Raw genomic sequence first — 22,860 nt, forward strand, 5'->3', positions numbered from 1 at the left:
CATCCTCCAAAGAAATATGTGCACAGCACCTACTGTGTGGAAGGAGGAGACATGAGCTGGACCTTGTGGGGTAACAAAGGAGTGAGACATGCTTTCTCTTTTCCAGGGAGTCAGGGCCTGCAGAGCAAACAGGCATTGCAGTTGTGGGCATTTCTTGAAAGAGCCACGGACTGGAATCTAAGAGGCCTGGGCCCCAGTCCTGGCTCCATTCCTTCCCAGCTGTGTGGACTTGGGCAAGGCATTTGGTCTCTCTGAGCTTCTCTACGAAGGAAGACAATCATAGCTACTGTGGAAGGCTGCTGTCTGTCACCAGGCACAGCAATGAGCAAGGCAGTCACCATCCCTGCCCTCGCGGAGGTTAACATCATGGGGGAAGATGATCCCCTGAACAAGGTCATGGCAGTCACCAGAGGCACAGAGCAGCGGCACGGAAGGGAGGGTGCTGGGGGGTAGGGATGGGAGATAATTTATTTGTTTTGGTTTTTTGAGACAGTTTCATTCTTTTTGCCCAGGCCGGAGGCAATGGCACCATCTCGGCTCACTACAACCTCCACCTGGCTGGTTCAAGTGATTCTCCTGCCTCAGCCTCCCAAGTAGCTGGAATTACAGGCACACACCACCATGCCCAGCTGATTTTTGTATTTTTAGTAGAATCGGGGTTTCGTCATGTGGGCCAGGCTGGTCTCGAACTCCTGACCTCAGGCGATCTGCCCACCTCAACCTCCCAAAGTGTTGGGATTACAGGCGTGAGCCAACGCACCCAGCCAAGAACTTAATTTAGATTCCCGGTCCTGTAGGCCCCTGAGGAGGGGGCATTTGAACTGAGCAGAAAACAGCCTCTCACTTCTCTGGGGAAAGAGTATTCCCTGTAGAAGGAAGGGCAGCGCCAGGGCGGCAGGTATGGAAATGAAAGGACTTTGTAAACCCTGGAGGGCTGTGCGCCTGGCAGGAGGTGCTATTATTATTATTATTATTTGTTTTTTTTGAGAGGGAATCTCGCTCAGTCACCCAGGCTGGAGTGCAGTGGCGCAATCTCAGCTCATTGCAAGCACCGCCTCCTGGGTTCATGCCATTCTCCTGCCTCAGCCTCCCGAGTGGCTGGGACTACAGGCGCCCGCCACAGCGCCCAGCTAATTTTTTGTATTTTCAGTAGAGACGGGGTTTCACCGTGGTCCCGATCTCCTGACCTTGTGATCTGCCCACCTCGGCCTCCCAAAGTGCTGAGATTACAGGCGTAAGCCACAGTGCCCAGCCTATTATTTGTTTTTTGAGATGGAATCTTGCTCTGTCACCCAGGCTGGAGTGCGGTGGTGCAATCTCAGCTCACAGCAACCTCCACCTCCCAGGTTCAAGCGATTCTCCTGTCTCAGCCTCCAGAGTAGCTGGGATTACAGGTAAGCGCCACCACGCCCGATTAATTTTTGGATTTTTAGTAAAGATGGGGTTTCACCATGTTGGCCAGGCTGGTCTGGAATGCCTGACCTCGTGCTCTGCCCACCTCGGCCTCCCAGAGTGCTGGGATTACAGGTGTGAGCCACCGTGCCTGGCCAGGAAGTGCTATTACTATCAGTGTCACTATGTCCAGCAGGGAGGAGGCAGGGATGTCAGGCAGATAACACCACAGCTAAGGGTTGCCCCTGCCTCCCCTTCCCTTCACTTGCTCCCCTAGAGAACGCCAGGCTGGCCAGCTAGCATGTGTGGGCCTTTGCTCTACAAAGGGCGTTCACTCCGGCCCAACTTGTTTTTGCCTTTGATCCTCCCAACAACTGTGGAATAAGGCAGGCAGGGTATGTGATCACATATACCCATTTGATGGATGGGGAAACTGAGGTGGGGTGCAGGATGGTGGGGGCGTCTCACTAAGATCACCCAGCTCATTCATGGCAAAGCTGGCCAGGTGTAGTGGCTCATGCCTGTAATCCCAACACTTTGGGAGGCTGAGATGGGAGGATCACTTGAGCCCAGGAGTTCGAGACCAGCCTGGGCAACATAGCACGACCACGTCTCTACAGTAATTTAAATATTAGCCAAGCTGAGCATGGTGGTAGGCACCTGTGATCCTTGTTACTCAGGAAGCTGAGGAGGGAGGATTGCTTGAGCCTGGGAGGTCGAGGCTCCTGTAAGCCATATTCATGCCACTGTACTGCAGCCTGGGCAACAGAGCAAGACCCTGTCTCAAAAAAAAAAAAAATAGACCAAGCTGAGCCATGTAACCAAGTAGCCCAGTTCCCAGGCTAATCCATTTGCTCTGAGATGGTTCCTTGGGAAGCCATCCTTGACCTTCCCAAAAAACATTTTCTGCCTCACCCCAGCATCTGTCCCAGTGCCCACAAACCAGATGAGCTTCTCTCCAGCACACAGACTCCACCAGGAGGTGCCAGCCACCCCTCAGGCTCCAGCCAGAGAAGAATGTGGCCTGACCCTCCCCGTAGGAGCTCTGGCCAGCAGGACTTGGCAGAAGAGAGGCCGGCTGAGTCAACAAGAGGCTGGCAGGGGCTCAAGCTGCCCACTGAGGGGGAGTCAGAGATCCAGAGGGGGCTGCCCATTCTCCAACTCTCACTCTCTGTGAGATCCCCCCTCCTGCTTGGTAGGCGCCAGCCAGCCGGGTTAACCCCTGCAGACCCAATCGGGGAATGGCCTGGTGAGAATCCACTGTCAATCCCCTTTGGAACAGTGGTGTGGGACTTCAGACAGGTCACTTCACCTCTCCGGGCAGTTTCCTTGCCTGTGAGATCCTCCACTTGCCCATGAGGATGTTGTCAGAGTCTTTATGAATTCATAAAGATGACTCTGCACATAAAACCCTAAACCATTGCGTCCCCTCTTCTGCAACCTGGGAGTGTGAACTTCTGAGTTCAAAGGCGGCGGCTGGGCCAGGCGCGGTGGCTAACGCCTGTAATCCCAACACTTTGGGAGTCCGAGGCAGACAGATCACCTGAGCTCAGGAGTTTGAGACCACCCTGGGCTACATGGTGAAACCCCATCTCTACTAAAATACAAAAAATTAGCCAGGTGTGGGGGTGGGTGCCTGTAGTCCCAGCTACTCCAGAGGCTGAGGCACCAGAATCGCTTGAACCGGGAGGTGGAGGTTGCAGTGAGCCAAGAGCGCACCACTGCACTCCAGTTTGGGCTACAGAGTGATACTCTTTCAAAAAAAAAAAAAAAAAAAACACCACAAAGGCAGTGGCTGTGCCCTGCTGCCAGGTGCTGAGCTGGGGCTTCATGAGCGTTTGCTGTGAAGTGAAAGTTAAGTCCGTGAAACAAATGAGAAAAGTACAACGAGCTTGAGCCTCTGCAATGATTACAACACACCCCCAACCTGTTTCTAAAGTTCCTTTCGCAGACATGTTTGATCACAGGCACTTTTTGTTTGTTTGTTTTTGGGTATTTTTTTGTTTGTTTGTTTGTTTTGAGACGGAGTCTTGCTCTGTCACCAAGCTGGAGTGCAGTGGCGCGATCTCAGCTCACTGCAACCTCCACCTCCCGAGTTAAAGTGATTCTCCTGCCTCAGCCTCCCGAGTAGCTGGGTCTACAGGCGCCCGCCACCATGCCTGGCTAATTTTTGTATTTTTAGTAGAAACGGGGTTTCACCATGTTGGCCAGGCTGGTCTCAGTCTCTTGACCTCGTGATCCGCCCACCTGGCCCTCCCAAAGTGCTGGGATTACGGGCATGAGCCACTGCGCCTGGCCAACCACAGGCATTGTTACTCCCACTTGACAGATGAGAAAACTGAGGCACGGGGAGGCTGAAGAACTTGCCCAAGATCCACAGCTGGGACTACTTGGAGCCAGGTCTTCTTCTGACTTTCGGCAAAGGGAAGCATCTGGGGAACTCTCTGTTCTCAGAGGTGGAAGGAGGAGCAGTGAGCAGAGGTTATGAGGAGTTGATTTCTGCTCCATTTCAGGGAGAAATTCTTGGCTGGCAGAGCTGTCCTCCTGGGGCAGTGGTGAGCTTCCAGTCACCAAAGGGATGTAAGTAGAGGCAACAGCCATCAATCAGGGAAGCTTCTGAATAATTCCTGCCCCAGAAGGATGTGTGTACAGGACATAAGTTTCCTCCTCACCCGTGGAGACCAGGGGAGATCATGATCCCTCCGAGCATGGTCCCAGAGCCTTTGCCCTCAAGGCAGCAGGCCACTGAGGGGCGACAGACCTGGACTCAAATCCAGCGTGATCATTTCCAAGCCATGAGAGGTTACTTCACCTCCGTGGCCTCAGTTTCCTCATCTGCACAATGGCGTTGTGAGGATCAGAGTAAATATAAGTGGAACTTCAAGTTCTGAGCTGTGTCTGGCAATCAGGAGATGCTCAGTTAATGCTCCTCCTGCTTCTGCTGTTCTTCTTATCATCAGTCCAGGAAAGAGAGGAGGAAACCAGGAGCTAGGAAGCAGGTTTGGGGCATAGGAGGTTGCTGGATGAACCCAGGACCTAGAGCCAGGAGCGCCAGGTCCGACTCCCAGTCTTTGATGAACAGGCAGGTGCCGTGGGCAAAAGGTGTGTTCGCTTGTCCATTTCTGTCCATTTCTGTCCATTTCTGTCTCTGCCACACAAAGGAGATCATGAACATGGAAGTGCTTCATTAACCAAAGTGGACGGGCTTTTGTTAGAAGAAAACAGAGATCCATGTGTCCAGGAATGAGCACATGGCCATGGGGTGAGGAAGGCGCCCCCACGGCCCACCCAGGCAAGGCCACGTGAAGCCCCCAGGGCTGGGCCAGGCTGGAGGAGGCCATGCAGGAGATGGTCAGGGCAAAGCAGGACTGGCCTGCAGCCCACGGGCCTATCTCTTAGGCCAGGCTGAGCCACAGAGAATAGGCCATTGTTTCTGCTCCTCAAACGCTTTTCCTGTCCCCCCTGCATGCCCCTCCTCTCTCCACCCCACCCACCTCAGAGTGAGAACAAAGGTCTCCTGGAGGACCCCTCCCCACCACCCTTCCATCCAGGCCTCAACCACCTGGCCCAGGTCTGGAGAGCGCACTCTCATCACCCAGGGACAACAGGGTCACTTGGCCCTGACCCCTTCTGCTGCCCCTCCCACCCCCTCGAACTACAGTCGCGGACCCCCACTCTGCCCTCAGTCCATCCATCTGTCTGTCCTCCTCAGGGGTGGGGCTGGAGGAACTGACCCCACATCCTTCCTCAACCCCCCTCCAACTTCTTGCTCTCCAGGAGAAAGGGAGCCAGAGGGGTTGTGGGGGCCTCCCCACCCCCATTTCCCTGCGGACCAGTGAACAAGAAACCAGAGCTGGGTCGGCCTGGAAGGCTCCGCCTGAGAAAGCTCTTCCACAGGCCAGCTCTTTTCCCGGAGCCTGGAATTCCAGAGGCGTTTCCGGCTCTGACAGCTGTCTCTTGGAGACGTGCCCTCCCCGTGGGCCTCACAAAATGCCCCTGGGATTAACTCCCATCCTGACCCTACTGCTCCCAAGAATCCTTTCGCACCCAGACACCACCTCGAGGAGCAGCTGGGTGACACAGATAGGGACGAGGAGCAGCTGGGTGACACAGATAGGGACGCATCTGCCATCACTCGGCCCCCAGGCTACTCCCTAGCCTCAGGCCAGGCTCTGACTCCCGCATGTCTCAGTCATCACTGTGGCTGACACACCTTGGCCACGTATACCCATGTCAGACACACACAGTGTTCCCAGCCTGGCTTTCACTGTTTGCACACAGCCTCATACATCTATAGAGCCTTGCTCATCCTACCTCCTCCAGGCAGTCTTCCTGGAAGCCCTGCCAAGTTGGTGCTGAGCCTTACCTGTCTGTGAGCCTGTTTCACCCTGTTAGGCTGAGAGATGACACACACTCAACAGATGCTCACCCACACTGAAGCCAGCCATGGAGTGTGTGGCAGCCCAGGACTCCACTGCACACTCGCATGCAACCCCGACAAGTCTATTGTCTCCGGGCCTCAGTGGCCTCAGAAGCCTTATTATTATTATTATTATTTTCAGTTGCCCAGGCTGGAGTGCAGTGGCACATCTCAGCTCACTGCAACCTCCACCTGCCAGGTTCAAGTAATTCCTATGCCTCAGCCTCCCTAGTAGCTGGGATTACTGGCATGCGCCACCACACCCAGCTAATTTTTATATTTTTAGTAGAGACGGGGTTTTGCCACATTGGCTAGGCTGGTCTCGAACTCCTGACCTCAAGTGATCTGCTGGCCTCAGTCTCCCAAAATGCTGGGACTACAGGTGTGAGCCACTGCGCCTAGCCCCCAGGAGCCTTCTGAGAACCCTGAAACCGCCCCCACTCCCGATCAAGTGTTGACTTGTGGGGATCTGGAGTCAGAGGAAGGAACCAGAGAGCCAAAGGGTCCTTCCAGGAGGGTCTCCATCTCCTGGCTCTTTCGGAACACATTCCTGTCATCAAGGGCCACAAGGGAAAAAAAAAAAAAGCAAAACTAAAAACAGCATTAGAAAGGGTTGCCCCCAGCCTCTGCTAATGAGGAAGCCCCATCAAGGATCCTGAGTCACCCCCGGGGTCTGTGATCCCCGAGGACCACCATCACTGGGTGGGGCAGTGGCCCAGCCTAGCACCCAACACTACCCTCCCTGTGTGTGGCATTCAATGCCTCTCCTGCGTCCTCCACAGTAGACCCAGCTCAACTTCTAGCCTTCCAGAACCAGATCATGAACCGCCCTCAGGTGTACCCATTCCCACTTCCACCTCTCTGCTGAGGGCGGTTCTGTCCCCAACTTCACCTACAGACAATCTTACCCCAAGACAGAATGCCCAACTCAAATGCCACCTTCTCCAGGAAGCCTCCCTGGCCCTCCTCAGTCGGTCTTCTGCCTCCCTGGTCCCTTCAACGGCTGCTTCGGCCTTTCATCACCACCAGTCTCCTGGGCTCTGTCTTCCCCAGCAGACTCTAAGTGTCTTGAAATTAGGGCCCATGTTCCTTACCGCTGCCCCCTCAGAAGGCACCTAGCCCAGGGCCTGCTGCAGCCGCTACCCATTTACCAGGTGTTCAATGAACCTGCCTACCGGTAAAGGGAAAATAATAAAGTCATAACAGGCCAGGCGCAGTGGCTCACACCTGTAATCCCAGCACTTTGGGAGCTTGAGGTAGGTGGATCGCTTGAACCCAGGAGTTTGAGACCAGCCTGGCCAACATGGTGAAACCCCGTCTCTACTAAAAATATAAAAATTAGCCGGGTGTGGTGGTGGGCACCTGTAATCCCAGCTACTTGGGAGACTGAGGCACGAGAATCACTTGAACCCGGGAGGCAGAGGTTGCAGTGAGCCAAGATCACCACTACTGCATTCCAGCCTGGGTGACAGAGCGAGACTCCATCTCAAAAAAAAAAAAAAAAAAAAAAATTGTCGGGTGCAGAGGCTCACGCCTGTAATCCCAGCACTTTGGGAGCTAAGGCGGGTGGATCACCTGAGGTCAGGAATTCAAGACTAGCCTGGCCAACATGGGGAAACCTCGTCTCTACTAAAAACACAAAAATTAACTGGGCATGGTTGCGGATGCCTATAATCCCAGCTACTTAGGAGGCTGAGGCAGGAGAATCGCTTGAACCCAGGAGGCGCAGTTTGCAGTGAGCCAAGATGGTGCCATTTCACTCCAGCCTGGGCCACAGAGCAAGACTTGATCTAAAAAAAGAAAAAAAGAAAGAAAAGAAAAGAAAAGAAAGAAAGAAAGACATTATAACAGCTACCCTTCCTTGACCGTAACTACAGGTCAGGCAATGAACTTTATGACTTATTACAGATAATGGAGCTGAGACCAATGCTGAGAACTGACTTATCCAAGGTCACTCTGCTAGTGAGAGACAAAGTCCTGATTTGCACTCACGTTTTTCTGACTTGGCAATGCACACTGGGTCGCAGAGGGGAGAGCATGGGGTCAGCCTCCTTGGCCCATTGCCCGTCTTCCCTAGGTGTGAGGTCACCTCTAGAGAACTAGGTCACAGCACAAACCTCTTGAAGAGTCCAAAGCTGCCCCCTTCCCCTGCAGTGCCCAGGTGTGCCTGAGCCCCCTTAGGGGTCTAGCCAGTGATTATCCCTGGATTGGTCCCAGGAGGAGGGTACCTACTCTCGGTTGGCTCAGTCAAGGAACGAGGGACAAGGATTCCTATGTTGGTCCTAATCATCCATTTCCCAGTGTGCCAGGAGCACAGAACATGCGCAGACATCACTGTCTCATCAGCGATCTCACTCAGAAATAGACACCAACATGGAGGATGGACCAGATGCAGTGGGGAGGCTCATTTTGAAGGAGTTCTTCCAGGAGAAGGTGACATTTCAAAGCAGTCTTTGGCCGGGCATGGTGGCTCATGCCTGTAATCCCAGCATTTTTGGGAGGCCAAGGCGGATGGATCACCTGAGGTCAGGAGTTAGAGACCAGCCTGGCCAACGTGGCAAAACCCCATCTCTACTAAAAATACAAAAAAAAAAAAAAAAAAAAAAATTAGCTGGGCTTGATGATGGACACCTGTAATCCCAGCTACTCAGGAGGCTGAGGCAAGAGAATTACTTGAACCCTGGAGGCAGAGGTTGTAGTGAGCTGAGATCACGTCATTGCACTCCAACCTGGGCGACAGAGCAAGACTCTGTCTCACAAAAAAAAACAAAAAAAAAAAAAACAAAAAAAAAGCAGTCTTCAAGGGTATTTTGCCTCCAGGTAACCCACTGATGAGGTGAGTGAAGTGCATGTATGTGAGAAAGATGGAGACGTGCTCAGACACCCACATTGGTCAGCAGGGACCAGGTATGAGTCAGTGTGAGGGCATTACAGGATGGAAGTGGAAGGCGTAGATGGACAGGTGGGTGAGTAGATGGCCACGGGTATGGGCAGTGGATCAAGCGATGCTGGATAGAGTGGGTGGGTGGGTGTACAGGTGGGTAAATGGATGATGGAGTGGAAGGATGCATGGGTGTGTAGGTGGCTGGATGGGTGGGTGAGTGGATGGATGGATGAACGGGGGGATAGGCAGTGTGTCAATGGAGGGGTGGGTAAGTAAGTGGTTCCGTGCTTGGATGTGTGTGAGTGGCAGATCAAGACATGGACAGGAAGTAGGTGGGTAAATGGGTGCATGGAGGGGAGGGCAAATGGATGGACAGGAGAGTGGGCAGTGGTAGATGGATGAATTAGCAATCGCATTGGTGGATGGATGGACCAGTGGATACTCAAGAGCTGGAGAACAGGAAAGACCAATTAGTGGGTCAATGAGCAGATGCATTAACTGACCAAAAGCCCAGCCAGACTTTGGGGGTACAAAGGGGACATGCACCCTAGGGAGGGGCTAATAGTTGTGGCCTCAGTTCAAGGCTCCCATCCCAAACCTCCCTGGAACCTGGAAGCAGCCACTAGCATCCCTGGGTCCCCAAGGACGAAATACTTCTCCCTACCTGTGACCTGCCCCCTCCTCCCTGGCTCTATAGACTGCTCCCTGCCCAGGACCTGCCTCCTTCCCTTAGACCCCTTGCCTTGGCCAACCCAATCTGCTGGACTGAGTGGAGGGGGCAGCTGAGCTCTGGGACTGTAGCCTGAGGAGCCTGGTTCCTTCAAGACAGGGAGGTAGGGGATCCTGAGCTCCGGGCAGTTGGTTCACCTAGCAGCTCCCAGTCCCCAGCTGGGAGGCATTTGTTCTGCATTCTGCACGGTGATTACAGTCCTGCCGAGGTTAACCCCTGCACTCCTGGGCACAGCCTCTCAAAGGGAAGTAAGGGGACTGCAGGAAATTGGGGGAGGAGAAAAGCATGAGAAAGGGAGACTACTCAACCCTGGATCCTTCCTGGGGATATTGAAACTTCTCCCTTTCTCCCGTTTTCCAGAGGGAAAACGTGAGTCAGATCCTTAAATCAGGAGTGGAGCCAGGAACGAGGGCACAGCCTACATGGAGATAGATTTCTATCTGGAGACAGGCTGCAAAGGAGGGAGAGGGCTCCTCTCTGCCTTAGCTTACCCAGATGTAAAAGGGGGCAAGAATTCCTGATTCACAGGTTTCCTGTCAATGAGCTGGAGAAGACAAAGCATGTGGCATATAGTAGGGAGGTTCTCAACCACTTTTTCTTTCCTGCCGGCCCTCCCTGCCCACGGGTGAAGAAGATGGAGCAAGCATGGGGCAGGTTGTAGCCACTTCCATCAGGACTGCTTGCTCGCTCATCTGCCTGGGGCTCACAACACCCAACTAGTAAATACCCACACTGCTATTATACCCATTTCAGAGATGAGAAACTTGAGGTTCACATGGGCCAAGTGCTTTGCCCACGGTCAGCCACTAGGCCGGGATTTGAGCTCAGGGCCTTTGACATTGCACCAAACTGCCTCCTTTACCACCGCTCTAGGGATCCTCTGACTAGAGTGACGTGTAATTGATTGTCTAAACAGGTCACCTTTGAGAATGAAAGGAAGTGCTATTAATAATTACGCTGGAACAGTATGTGTAATCTGGGCTGTCCTAGGCAAACTGGAAAGTATGGCCATCCTGTCAAAGTAGGGGGTTTTACGCAAATCACTTCACTTATCTGCAAACGGGACACCATGGCAGGACTTTCCCCATGGGGCTCTCACAAGAATTAAATGTCATAATGCTTGTTAAGGAGCTACAGGACTTGGTATGCATCAGGTGCTCATTAAGTGCTGGTTACTGCTGATGCAATTAATAGTAACAACGACAGCATCACTAGTTATTTGCTTCCATCACTGTCCTTCCAGTCCATTCTTCACTCACAGTCAGACTTCTGTTTTGTTTTTTGTTTTTTTGAGACAGAGTCTCGCTCTGTCGCCGAGGCTGGAGTGCAGTAGCATGATCTCAGTTTACTGCAACCTCCATCTCCCAAGTTCAAGCAATTCTCCTGCCTCAGCCTCCTGAATAGCTGGGATTACAGGCGCCCACCACTATGCTTGGCTAATATTTGGTATTTTTAGTAGTGACATGGTTTCACCATGTTGGCCAGGCTGGTCACGAACTCCTGACCTCAAGTAATCCGCCCGCCTCAGCCTCCCAAAGTGCTGGGATTACAGGCGTGAGCCACCGCAACTGGCACTTTTTTATTTTTATTTTTTAAGACGGAATCTCGCTCTGTTGACCAGGCTGCAGTGCCGTGGTGCGATCTCAGCTCACTGCAACCTCTGCCTCCCGGGTTCAAGCAATTCTCCCTGCCTCAGCCTCCCGAGTAGCTGGGATTACAGGCACCTGCCACCACGCCTGGCTAATGTTTGTATTTTCAGTCAAGATGGAGTTTTAGCGTATTGGTCAGGCTGGTCTCAAACTCCCAGCCTCAAGTAATCTGCCCACCTTGGCCTCCCAAAGTGCTGGGATTACCGGCGTGAGCAACCACGCCTGCCAACAGTCAGTCTTCTAAATCTACACCTGCCAGTGCTGCCTGCTGGCTCACTGTCCTGATGCTGTTTCAATTCTCCATGGGACAAAATGCTCCTGGGCCAGCCCCCAGGGAAAGAGTTCCTACTGCTGTGCCACTTGAGCAAATGCTAGAATGCTTTGTGCCTCCGTTTCCTCATTTGTCCAGCTGCAGGAATAGCTCCTTCCCTTGGCGGCCAGCATGGGGATTCAGGGAGCCCGTGGAAGAGGCCTAGCCCCTGGGTGAACAGTAAAGACCTTGTCTCCTCCACCTGTGGGTAAATACGGCTCCTCGTCCCCTGCCACAACAGCGCTCAGCCAGTCTCCTCCAACCAGGTTTGCCTCCGCTGCCGGGTCCTCCGCTCCCAGCCTTTGCTGTGCTGTCCCCCTGCCAGCTGTGCACGATGCATTTCCATTGCCCTTCCCTCTGCCTACACGTCCTTTAAGACTTAACTCACAACCGCGCAGTGGCTCACACCCATAATCCCAGCACTTGGGGAGGCCGAGGCAGGCGGATCACCTGAGGTAAGGAATTCAAGACCAGCCTGGCCAACATGGCGAAACCCCCTCTCTACTAAAAAATACAAAAATTAGTCGGGCGTGGGCGGGTGCCTGTAATCCCAGCTAGTCTGGAGGCTGAGGGAGAATCGCTTGAACCGGGGAGGTGGAAGCTGCAGTGAGCCGAGATTGTGCCAAGGCACTCCAGCCTGAGCAACAGAGCGAGACTCCGCCAAAAAAAAAAAAAAAAAAAAAAGACAACTCCGGTATCATCTCCTCTAGGAAGCTTTCCTGAGGCCCCAGGACCTCAGGCAGTGTTAGGGACCTCCCTGTGCCCTGACAGCCCGAGGACTCTATAGTCAGAGGAGAGTAGTCAGAGGAGGGCACGACAACAGGAGGCGGAGGCCAGAATCTATCTCCCCTCCTTGATGATGGCACAGGGTCCCGGGTATGGCTGATTCCTTGCCCCTCCCCATGGAGGTGGGGGGGCGGGATCTGTAAAGTCTCTGAGATGCGACCTCATTTACCTGCCAAGCAAGCCTCCTAGGTGCTCTTGGAGCAGGGGACACTTGACACAACATCTGATGCTGCTATTATCTATCCCACTTTCAGATCAGGAAACTGAGGCAGAGAAAGGTAAGTAGTGACTGAGGCAGGACAGGAGCCCAGGCTGTCCGGCTCCAGGGTCCCGGCCTTGACTCTACCAGTCGCCCCAGTGTGGCTGTCTTCCTCCTGGGCACCGCGAGGCCTGTACCGGGTGGAAGGGAAAGAGAATCCGGAGGAAAGGAGTGGGCATGTCATGCTTATAAACATCAAAGTTTAAAGGCCCAGGCATTCAGGGCCTCAGATCGAGCTTCCCGATTCCCCAAACTCCCGCAGGGCGCTGCTGGAGGGCCCAGGAGGGAGGAGAGTTCATCAGGCCTGGACGCCCCAAGGCCACGCGGGGAACCGGTGGAGGAGGGGTTGGCGGCCGGGGACCGGAGTCGCCTCCCCGGGGCAGCCCGCACGTTCCTCATCTGACCCTGGCCGGGGTGGCGAGGAGAGAGGCCTGGCCTGGCCCCCCAGTCGCGTCCCCGCCAGCTCTCGGCGGCGGCGAGGACGGTGCCGAGGAGGGGGCCGGGGAGGGGGCCGGGGAGGGGGCCGGGCCCCGCCCGCTGGCGGGAGGAGAGGGGCGGGAGGCGGGAGCGCCCACACCCCGCCCCCGCCCCCGGATCCAGCCCGCGGAGCCCGCGGCCAGGGCGGCGCAGACCGGCCCAGCGACTCTCCCGGGCTGCCAGCCGGGACGCGCGGCCGCCGCCGCTGCAGGACTAGTCCACCCTCGTCCCGCGCCCCCGGGGCTCGCGAAGCCAGGTAACAGCTGGGACGCGCGGGTCCTCGGGGCGGAGGCCGTGGAGGCCGGCGAGTCCGGGCGCCTGCGAGGGCTCTGCACCCTCCTAGGCTCTCGGGGCCGGGACGGGGACCGGACCCGCCCGGGAGAGGCGCCCCCGGGTGCCCACGGGAAGGCCGGGCGCGGCCGAGGAGCCACGCGGGGAAACTCCGAACTTTCGGGCTTCGTGTCCCATTCCGGGCGGGCGGAGGGGGCAGAGGATCGGACGAAACTCAGCGGCCAAACTGCGTGAGGAGGAGGCGAGCCGAGGGACAGAGCGAGGGCTGTCTCCGCGCCTTCCTGCGCGGGGGAAGGAAGGGCAGGGGCGGGGAGCGGGCGACGCGGCGGAATGTATCCCCTCCGCCGAGGCCCACGCGGAGAGCGGGAAGTGGGGGGTGGGGGACCCGGGGAGATGGACAGGCACCCTGCCCCCTCCCCGACCGCCGCATTCCAGGCTGGAGCCGCGGATGAGGTCATCCCGTCCGGTTCCCCTCTGGCCAAGACAGCTGGCCGTCCCCTTCCCCCGCGGAGCGACCCTCCGCGTCCTGAGCCCCAGGCTCCCGCGTACCCCCAGGGAACGTTGGGTGGTCGAAGTTTTTCCCGGACTTCCAATCCCGGTCGCCCTCCAGATTGTTCTGCCTTTGCCCCAGCCGTGCCAGACCCGCAAGATTCGAAGCCCCTTTCCTAAACCGGGAAACTGAGGCTTAGAGAGGAGAGAGGACTGGCCGGGAGGCCGCAGCGACACGAAACGTGGCGCGGGAACCCGAGACGCAGCTCGCAGCCGCTCCTCCTCGCCTGGTCCACGGCTGGTTTGGCTCTAACTCGGGGCGGTGGGCACGAAGCGCGTCTCCTTTCCACTTTTCCCGTCGCTCCCCAATGGCCCACGGTGCCCCCCTTGGAATACGGAGGACCGGGTCCCCTAGCGCGACTGAGAACAACTAGCTACCCCGTTCTGGCCTGTTTCCCCGTCTCTCCACCTTGAAGCGTCTGGACTTTGAGGGGAAGGAGAAGCCAGCCGCCCGGGTTAACCCCTTAACCCAGGGACCAGAGCAAGTTTGGGCGAGCTGCCGTAACCAAGACAGGGACCCGCTGTCCAGCGGTAGAGGGCGGGGGCATCACCCAGCTGGATGCCCGCAGGAAGGGGGCTGTGTGCACCCGAGCAGTGACCTCCAGGATGAGACGTGGGCCCCTGGCCAGCACTGCGGCCTGCGGGTGACCCCCAGGTGAATGCCAGGCTGCAGCCGTCCCCGCTCTCCTTCAGAGCGGCCCTTGGCCTCCCCGCGACCACATGTGCCTCCACAGCGGCCCCTGTTGGCCGGATCCTGGCTCCAAAACTTGTTCTTGCGTCATTCCCACCATTGAGTGAGCTCAGGCCATGCGCCCAGGCCCTGACTATCCTCTATAGGGTAAATATAAGGACTCCAGGGACACTGAAGCTGTGTGATGACCTCCTTGCCCAGGTCACAGACGCTGAATCTGCAGAGCTTGGTCTCCTGTCTTCCCAGGCCTGCACCTGCACCCCACACCGTGCTCAGCACTGGGCATCCAAGCCCTCCAAATCCTCTTCCCCATTCCCCATCGTCTTCACCCCCACCCTGGGGCATTTATCAGCGATGCTGGCCTGTGATTGAGGGTAAATGTCTCCTTTCTAAGTTTTGTTTTTTCCATCTGTAAAAGGGGTGTTCTCAATACTAACGGGTGGTATTCCTGGGCAGGTGAGGGGAGGTGAGCCTGGCACCAGGACACTTGGAGCCGTGCTTACTCCTAGTGCCAGGTGAGGCACACCTGATGGCCAGCAGTGCCCTGTGGTTGGCAGCAAGTGTCACGTGGCTGCCACCAGGGGTCCCTGGAATGAGAGATGTTAGTGTAAAGGTGTCAGATTTGAACCCATAGCTGCCCTGCTCTATCCAGCATCTGAGGGTTTCATTACATTTTCTACCCTTGCAACTCCCCTGGGAGGGGAACTGTCTGGTGTGCTGTTCCCGTTTTCCACATGGGGAGGCAGGTCCCAGTACCCTGCCCTCAGCTCCACAGCCCTGCAGAGTCTCTATACTGCAGTAGGCAGGGTGGCGTGGGGGATGGGTACTATTGGGGGGTGCCCAGAAACATTTGAAAGATGGGATCATCACAAGATTGGGGAGGAAGCTGGTGCCCCAAGTCAAAAGTGGCCATGGGGGTTCAGGGGGGAGGAGCCCCTTTTGCTGGGAGAAGAGGTGCTGCCTCAAGAAGTCAGGGAGGCCAGGTGTGGTGGTTCACACCTGTAATCCCAGCACTTTGGCAGGCTGAGGCAGCAGGATGGCTTGAGTTCAGGAATTTGAGACCAACCTGGGCAATGGAGTGAGACCCTGTCCTTACAAAAAGTGGAAAAACTTAGCTGAACATGGTGGTATGCGCCTGTAGTCCCAGCTACTCAGGAGGCTGAGGTGGGAGGATCGCTTGAGCCTGGGAGTTCGAGGCTGCAGTTAGCTGTGATGGAGCCACTGCACTCAGCCTGGGTGACAGAGTGAAACCCTGCATCAAAAAAAAAAAAAAAAACAAAAAACAGGGAGCTGGGGTGGGAGCAAGTGGGTGAGGCCACATGGCAGACCCTTCTACAGGGCTTTTTACAGAGGAACACCCTCCCCACTCCCATTCCTTCCCCTAGAGATGCATCGTTCATCCCTGCTGAGCAGGGAAACTTGGCCCTGCCATGAACCTGTCACGTAACGTTGGACAGGTCTCCCTTCCCTCCGAACCTCAGCGCTGCCTGTCAGATAGGCCAAGCTGTGGCTTTGCAGGGTTGTTGGAGAATCAGATGACATCATGTAATGGTTGGCCAACTGTGGAGCGCTTCAGAACTTCAGCAAACATTCCACGAGGGCTTCTCGGTGCCCGGGGTGCCAGGGAGGGAAAAAGGTGATTCAGAAGTTCCTCCCCTCCAAGGGGGAGGAGTTAGGGTTGGGGGAGGATCAGATGGTGGGAAGGGAAGAGAATGTAGTCAGAAAACAAAGCTAGCTTTGTCCTATTGGCTTCTTTGTTCTTATCTTGTTATTTAACCTATTTTGAATTTCAAATAACACTAGAAGGGCGGTATTGAGATGTTTATGCTTGGAGGTGGCAGCAATGGTTTTTAAAAAGGAAGAAGGCTGAGCCGCAGATGTGGGTGTTCTTGTTAAGGATCACTATTGACTTTCATCAGCTGAGGTCCCAGGTCTGTGTAGGTAGGTGACTTGCCCAAGGTCACACCGTGAGGACACCGAGCCCAGCCTGCCCTCCCACTCTCAGAATGGACCAGGGTGATGTTTTGGCATGCAGGTTATCATGGAGATCTGTGATTCAGCTGGCATTGATTTGGCACTTGCTAAGTGCAGAGCCCTAGCTGGATGCCCCAGGGAGAAAGGCAGGAAAATCCAGGCGACTGCCCCACCCTCCAAGTGCATTGCCGATCTCAGGAGGTGAGACAGGGCTCCACAAGCCAGTCAAGGACTTATGTGAGTCAGAGGCTCTGAGTTCAAGTCTCGACTAGCTCTGTGGATCTGACCTTGAGCCAGCTTTGCCCTCAGTGGGCCACAGGAAAAGCATAGGATCACAGGTGCGCTGTAGCCTGGACTTTGTATGATACTAGAAGAAAAGGGGTCAGAAGGAAAGGGGTCAGAACAAGAAATGCTTAAAGAGGCTGGAGCTGGGGAAGATTGTGTGTATGGTGGGGATGGGGAATCAGGAAGGGAGAGATGGGCAAGAAATAGCTTTTGGCACCAGCTGAGCTTTTTCCAAAGCTTGCTCCCGGACAACAAGGCTCCTACATCAATTTGACAAACTGTGATCAAGTCTTTTCCTGTGGGCCTTCTCAGAGCCTTGAATATGCTCACGCATGGAGGAGGCAGCTGGAAAAAGCCACTTTTGACCACAGGATCCTTATTCCAGGAAGCTCCTTGAAGGTGGATGGTTTGGAGGAACCTCTGCTCTGGCTGTTTACCCAGCTTCACAAAGCCTTGGTGAGGCATCTGTTCCCTCCTGGCTTCGCTGGGTGGCAGAGATTTTAATGCACAGAGAAGGGAGGTGACTTACTCAGTTACTCAGCAGAAGGCAGAGTAGCCTGGGGCCCCAGGGCTCTGGGATGTGGGGCCTGTTTCACCATGTCTTGCTATGTAGCCTCAGGCAAGTTACTTCACTTCGTGCCTCAGTTTCCCCTCTCTAACTGATACCATGCTGCCCTCAGGAGTAATGTTTTTGTTGTTGTTGTCGTTGTTTGTGAGACAGAGTCTCGCTCTGTCGCACAGGCTGGAGTGCAGTGGTGCAATCTCGGCTCACTGCAACCTCCGCCTCCTGGGTTCAAGCAATTCTCCTGCCTCAGCCTCCTGAGTAGCTGGGATTACAGGTGCCCGCCACTATGCCCAGCTAATTTTTTATATTTCTAGTAGAGACGGGGTTTCACCATGGTGGAGACCAGCACCACCAGGCTGGTCTCTAACTCCTGACCTCGTGATTCCCCCGCCTCGGCCTCCCAAAGTGCTGGGAGTACAGGCGTGAGCCACTACGCCCAGCCCCTCAGAAGTATTATGTGGGTTTAAACGATGAGGCAGGTGAGGTCTTGGCACTTAGTAAGTGCTTCATAAGTGGGCCCTGCAGAATAAGCACTTTTTTCTTTTCTTTTTTTTTTTTTGAGACAGGGTCTCGCTCTGTCGCCCAGGCTGGAGTGCAGTGACACAATCATGGCTCACTGCAGCCTTGACCTCCTGGGCTCAAGGGATCTTCCCTTCTTAGCCTCCTGAGTAGCTAGGACCACAGGCACACACCACCACACCCAACTAATTTTTTAAAAATGTTTTGTGAAAACCAGGTCTCATTACGTTGCTCAGACTTGGAATGAGTGCTTCTATTTTTCCCTCATACATGGTTTAAGTGTATAGCTTGATGAATTCTTCGTCCCCTGTTGAGTCAGTACCTGCTCAGAGGCTGCTATCATTCTGATTGCTAATGGCATCAATTGGTTTTGCCTGTTACTGAACTTTCTTTTTTTTTCTTTTCTTTTTTTTTTTGAGACGTAATTTTGGTCTTGTTGCCCAGGCTGGAGTGTCGTAGTGCGATCTCAGCTCACTGCAACCTCTGCCTCCCTGGTTCAAGTGATTCTCCTGCTGGAGGTTCCCGGGTAGCTGGGATTACAGGCGCGCACCACCACGTCCGGCTAAGTTTTGTATTTTTAGTAGAGATGGGGTTTCCCCATGTTGGCCATCCTGGTCTTGAACTCCTGATCTCAGTTGAGCCACCCACCTCAACCTCCCAAAGTGCTGGGATTACCGGCGTGAGCCACTGCGCCTGGCTGTGTTCTTGAACTTTCTATATACAGACTCACTCGGGTCCCCTTGTGCCTAGCTTCTGCCCCATATCAGTTGGGGGCCTCTATCCATGTGGTGGGGTGTGATGATCTATCCTCTTCAGCTACTAATGTTTGGACCCCAGATTTCCTCCTCTGTCCTGGGCTTGCCATCACCGCCCTTTCTGTCTTCCTTCCAGGTCTCCACCCCTGGGCAGGAGAGAAGCCGACCACCGCGGGGGTGCTTTCTCTACGCTTGAACATCTACAGCTGCTTCCGGGGGGCTGGCAGCCGGCCCCGGGGAGAGGCGAGCCATGGACCCCCCACAGCCTCAGCATTCGGTGACCTCACTTTAGGACAGCGTCATTTACAGCTTCCGCCAGGGCAAAGGAGCTGAGCAGCCATCCCGAGCCCGGCCCCCCTCCCTCCCCCGGCCCCTGGTGGACATGGACTAGCAGCTGTGAGCGGCCAGAGCTGATGCCCGGCCCCCAGGGGGGCGGCAGCGCCCCCACCATGAGCCTGGGGAAGCTCTCGCCTGTGGTATGGGGGTCCAGTTCACAGGGAAAGAGGCGGCTGACTGCAGACATGATCAGCCCCCCGCTCGGGGACTTCCGCCACACCATGCATGTGGGCCGTGGTGGGGACGTCTTCGGGGACACCTCCTTCCTCAGCAACCACGGTGGCAGCTCCAGGGGCACCCATCGCTCACCCCGCAACTTCCTGGCCAAGAAGCTGCAGCTGGTGCGGAGGGTGGGGGCGCCCCCCCGGAGGATGGCGTCTCCCCCTGCACCCTCCCCGGCTCCACCGGCCATCTCCCCCATCATCAAGAATGCCATCTCCCTGCCCCAGCTCAACCAGGCCGCCTACGACAGCCTCGTGGTTGGCAAGCTCAGTTTCGACGGCAGCCCCAGCAGCTCCATGGATGGCCACTCCAGCTACGGTGAGGGCCTGGGTTATCTTGGCCCACTTTTCAGAGGCTGAGACTGAGGCCCAGAGGGGTTCAGTGGTTCCTCCAAACTCCAAGTGAGCTCTGTTGCCCGGGTCCCTTGGTCTCACCACAGAAGGCAGGCCCAAACCCCACATCAAGGATGGGGAGGGGGTGCAGTGGTGGGAACAAGCTGACTTCCCAGAACACCTGAGGTTGAGAGTGAGGAGGTGGAGTTTGAGTTCTGGCTTCCCCTTACTTGCTATGTGACCTGGGCAAGCACGTCCCCCTCTCTGGGCCTCGACTGAACCACTCATCCACCCATTCTTGCCCCCTTCAACCAAAGCCTTCCCCTCATGTTGGAATGATATCATGGAGAGGTGAAGGGCCTGGGCTCTGGATTCCAATCCAGTTCTGCCTGATTTTCAGGAAGTCAACTGACCTCTGTAAGTTCAAGTCCTCACCTGGATAATGATTCTCTCGGGGTCATTGCTAAGATTCAGTGCCAGGGGAGGCGTAGGGGGACTGGTACATAGTAGGTGCTCAGGACACTGGAGCTGTTGTTATCTGAACTTGGTTTCCTGTAACTCGACAAATTTGGAAAACCACTCACAGGGACCACAACTCAGGGGCCTTCTTGCCCAGCCAGAAGTGCCACCTTGGCGGTTTGGGCAGAGTTCACCTGAGAACCATGGGCCCCTGCTGCCACCTGGTGGCCACTCCCTGCCTTGCGGCATTTGGGGCAAATGCTCTAACGCCACTGCCCCAGGCAGCTGCTCAGAAACACACTGAGGACTGGTCCACAGAAACTCGATTCTGTCTCAGGTCTGTAGTCCTGGAAGCATGGGCTGGACTAGATGACTTTGGGAAGGCACATATCTGTCCTTCATTTCTATACAGTCAGACCCTGGCTGCTGGTCCCATCCTGTGTCCACAAACCAGCCCACGTGCTATGGGTTCACCTGCAGCCATCAACCAGGGTCATGGCAGGGAGCCGGTGGCCATGGCTGAGGTCACAATTGGGACTGAGAGGAGATTTGAGCTCCAGGCTTGATTTCACCTCATCAGACTTCTATGGCCTTGGGCTAGCCCCTTCGCCCCATCCCAAACTGAGCCTCACTTTCCTCATCTGCATAATGGAAATGAGGATAATGATGATTTTCAGCTTTCAGGGTAGACAGGAAGATCACACAGGTGACCATGGAGCATATTCTATTGGAAAGATGGGAGAAACTGAGGCCAGAGAGGGGAGGGACTAGCCAGAAGCCACACAGCAAGCCAGGACTGTTCCTGTCTCCCCTCCTGAATTCCTGGTGAGGGACCCCAGCTCTGAGCCCACTGCCCATTTCTCTTCTAGGCCTGGACTCTGGGTTCTGCACCATCTCCCGCCTGCCCCGCTCGGAAAAGCTGCATGACCGAGACCGGGATGGTTCCTTCCCCTCTGAGCCCGGGCTTTGCCGCTCAGACTCTCTCTTGTCCTTCCGCCTGGACCTCGACCTTGGGCCCTCACTCCTCAGTGAGCTGCTAGGGGTCATGAGCCTCGCGGAAGCCCCTGCAGCTGAGACTCCAGCCCCTGCTGCAAACCCCCCAGCCCCTGCTGCAAACCCTCCAGCCCCTGCCGCAAACCCCCCGGCCCCTGCCGCAAACCCCCCAGCCCCTGCCGCAAACCCCCCGGGTCCTGCTGCAAACCCCCCAGCCCCTGCCACAACCCCCCTGGGTCCTGCTGCAAACCCCCCAGCCCCTGCCACAAGCTCCACACCCCATGGACACTGTCCCAATGGGGTAACAGCTGGGTTGGGCCCAGTGGCTGAGGTGAAGGCCAGCCCAGTGGGAGGGGGTCCACGAGGACCTGCTGGCCCTGCCCTCGGCAGGCACTGGGGAGCAGGCTGGGGTGGTGGCCGCCACTACCCGGAGATGGATGCGCGGCAGGAGCGGGTGGAGGTGCTGCCCCAAGCCCGGGCCTCCTGGGAGAGCCTGGATGAAGAGTGGAGGGCACCCCAGGCACACAGCAGGACCCCGGTGCCCAGCACGGTGCAAGCAAACACCTTTGAATTTGCGGATGCTGAGGAGGATGATGAGGTCAAGGTGTGAGGGGCTGGGACATGGTCCCGGGGCCCCACCTAGGTGCAGAGCCGGCCCCTCACCTAACAGCTGGTTCCTACCAGACCAGAGAGGGGAGAAGCCGAGTTGCCCCTAAACCCCTCTCCACCTCTGCAGGACAGACATGGGAGGGAAGACAGGGAAGGCCAGGATTGCTCTGGGACTTGGATGCTCCCAGAGGCCCTGCCAAGCTGACCACCTCCTCCCACTGCCACTCTGGACCTAATAGCTCTTCCTTAGGCCCCACTCCACGCCACCCCCACCAGCTGGAGGGCCCAGCCTCACAGTGTGGCCTTTGTGCCAGACTAAGCTGCCTGTGGGGGGTGGGGGGCAGGGAGTGTACCACACAGGGCCATTGTCCCACCTCCCAAAGGAACCGCCTGCCCCCAGCTCATCCCAGAGCGTCCCCGCTGTAACCCTGACAGCCCTCTCCCAGGCCGCTTCCCCAACATCCCCGCCCCAGCCTCCCTCTTACCCCAGAAAGGTCAGGTATGACCTCCCGGGGAGGAATCCCACCTGCCTGTATACCCCAGACTTGCCTCTGGGGCCTGATTAAATAAGGCTGTTTTGATAAAAGGTGTCCTGCAAGATGCTTGGGGACCAGGGAGAACAGCATCAGCTCTACTTGCTTCAGTCCCCTCCCCTCCAGGGAGTTTAGAAAGCCAAGGACCCCCCCCAATCAAGGCCCCCAGCAGGGGAGGGAAGTAGACACACCAAGGGGAGGGTAATGAGTAACCAGGCTGGAATGCCCCTGAGATAAGAGACCCAGGTGGGAGCCTTATCTACAGTTCCGGGAACAGCTCCTGGCCCAGGTGCCTGGGACTGGTGTTTGTCCCATAATCCCACAGAGTAGCGTGGCATTTGCTCTGGCGATAGTGGGGGCAAGTAGACAGGAACAAGTGCGTAGAACTGTTGGGAGCATGTCTCAGCCTCCCAACGTGGCAGCCGGGTGTCCTCGTATCTCAGTTTCCTCCTCAGTATCTTGGAAATGCCAGGAGCATTAAAACGCATAGAAAGAGAAATGCCCTCAGGTATCAGAAGACCAGTTAAATTTAGCCACAAACAGCCAACATCAGGTAGTGAGCTCCCTGTCACTAGAGGTGTGCAACCAGAGGATGTGTGGCAGGATCACTACGGGACCTCAGGATCCCTGAGAGCGGGACATTCTGGATCATGGGGTGCCTGCATTCAGAGGTCCTCAGACCAGAGGTATCCCATGTTTTGGTAAACTCGAGGGACCCAGGAGAGAAAGAAGTCTTGAACCGCAGTTCTTGCCACAGGAAGACTCCATAAAAATGGATTATTTTGTTTGCTTTTAGCCTTGGGGCAGGAACTGCAGGTAGAGATAGGGGGACACACCCAG

General features: G+C 55.9%; 1 protein-coding gene and 1 long non-coding RNA gene across 7 annotated transcripts; both read left to right on the forward strand.

Annotated features, from left to right (window-relative positions):
* Nucleotides 1–1,074: 1,074 nt before the first annotated feature.
* LOC105464484 (uncharacterized) lies at nucleotides 1,075–4,276 on the forward strand. The gene is made up of 2 exons (XR_976835.2): nucleotides 1,075–1,394; nucleotides 3,722–4,276. It is a non-coding gene; the product is annotated as an uncharacterized lncRNA (long non-coding RNA).
* An 8,733-nt stretch (nucleotides 4,277–13,009) lies between these two features.
* On the forward strand, nucleotides 13,010–22,824 carry LOC105464482 (CDC42 effector protein 1). Of its 6 annotated transcripts, none has more exons than XM_011712439.3 (4): nucleotides 13,040–13,163; nucleotides 14,640–14,812; nucleotides 18,673–19,412; nucleotides 20,755–22,824. In XM_011712439.3, the coding sequence occupies exons 3-4, from the start codon at nucleotides 18,950–18,952 to the stop codon at nucleotides 21,486–21,488; spliced, it is 1,197 nt and encodes a 398-aa protein (XP_011710741.1). In that variant the 5' UTR covers nucleotides 13,040–13,163; nucleotides 14,640–14,812; nucleotides 18,673–18,949; the 3' UTR covers nucleotides 21,489–22,824. The 6 variants fall into 6 exon arrangements, with proteins under 6 accessions (XP_011710743.1, XP_011710741.1, XP_011710739.1 ...); XM_011712437.3 differs by lacking the exon at nucleotides 13,040–13,163 and adding an exon at nucleotides 13,566–14,585 and having other exon boundaries at nucleotides 14,685–14,812; XM_011712438.3 differs by lacking the exon at nucleotides 13,040–13,163 and adding an exon at nucleotides 13,566–14,009.
* The last annotated feature ends 36 nt before the right edge of the window (nucleotides 22,825–22,860 follow it).

The sequence above is a fragment of the Macaca nemestrina genome, chromosome 15, assembly GCF_043159975.1.
Source record: "Macaca nemestrina isolate mMacNem1 chromosome 15, mMacNem.hap1, whole genome shotgun sequence".
In the NCBI taxonomy this organism is placed as follows: domain Eukaryota; kingdom Metazoa; phylum Chordata; class Mammalia; order Primates; family Cercopithecidae; genus Macaca; species Macaca nemestrina.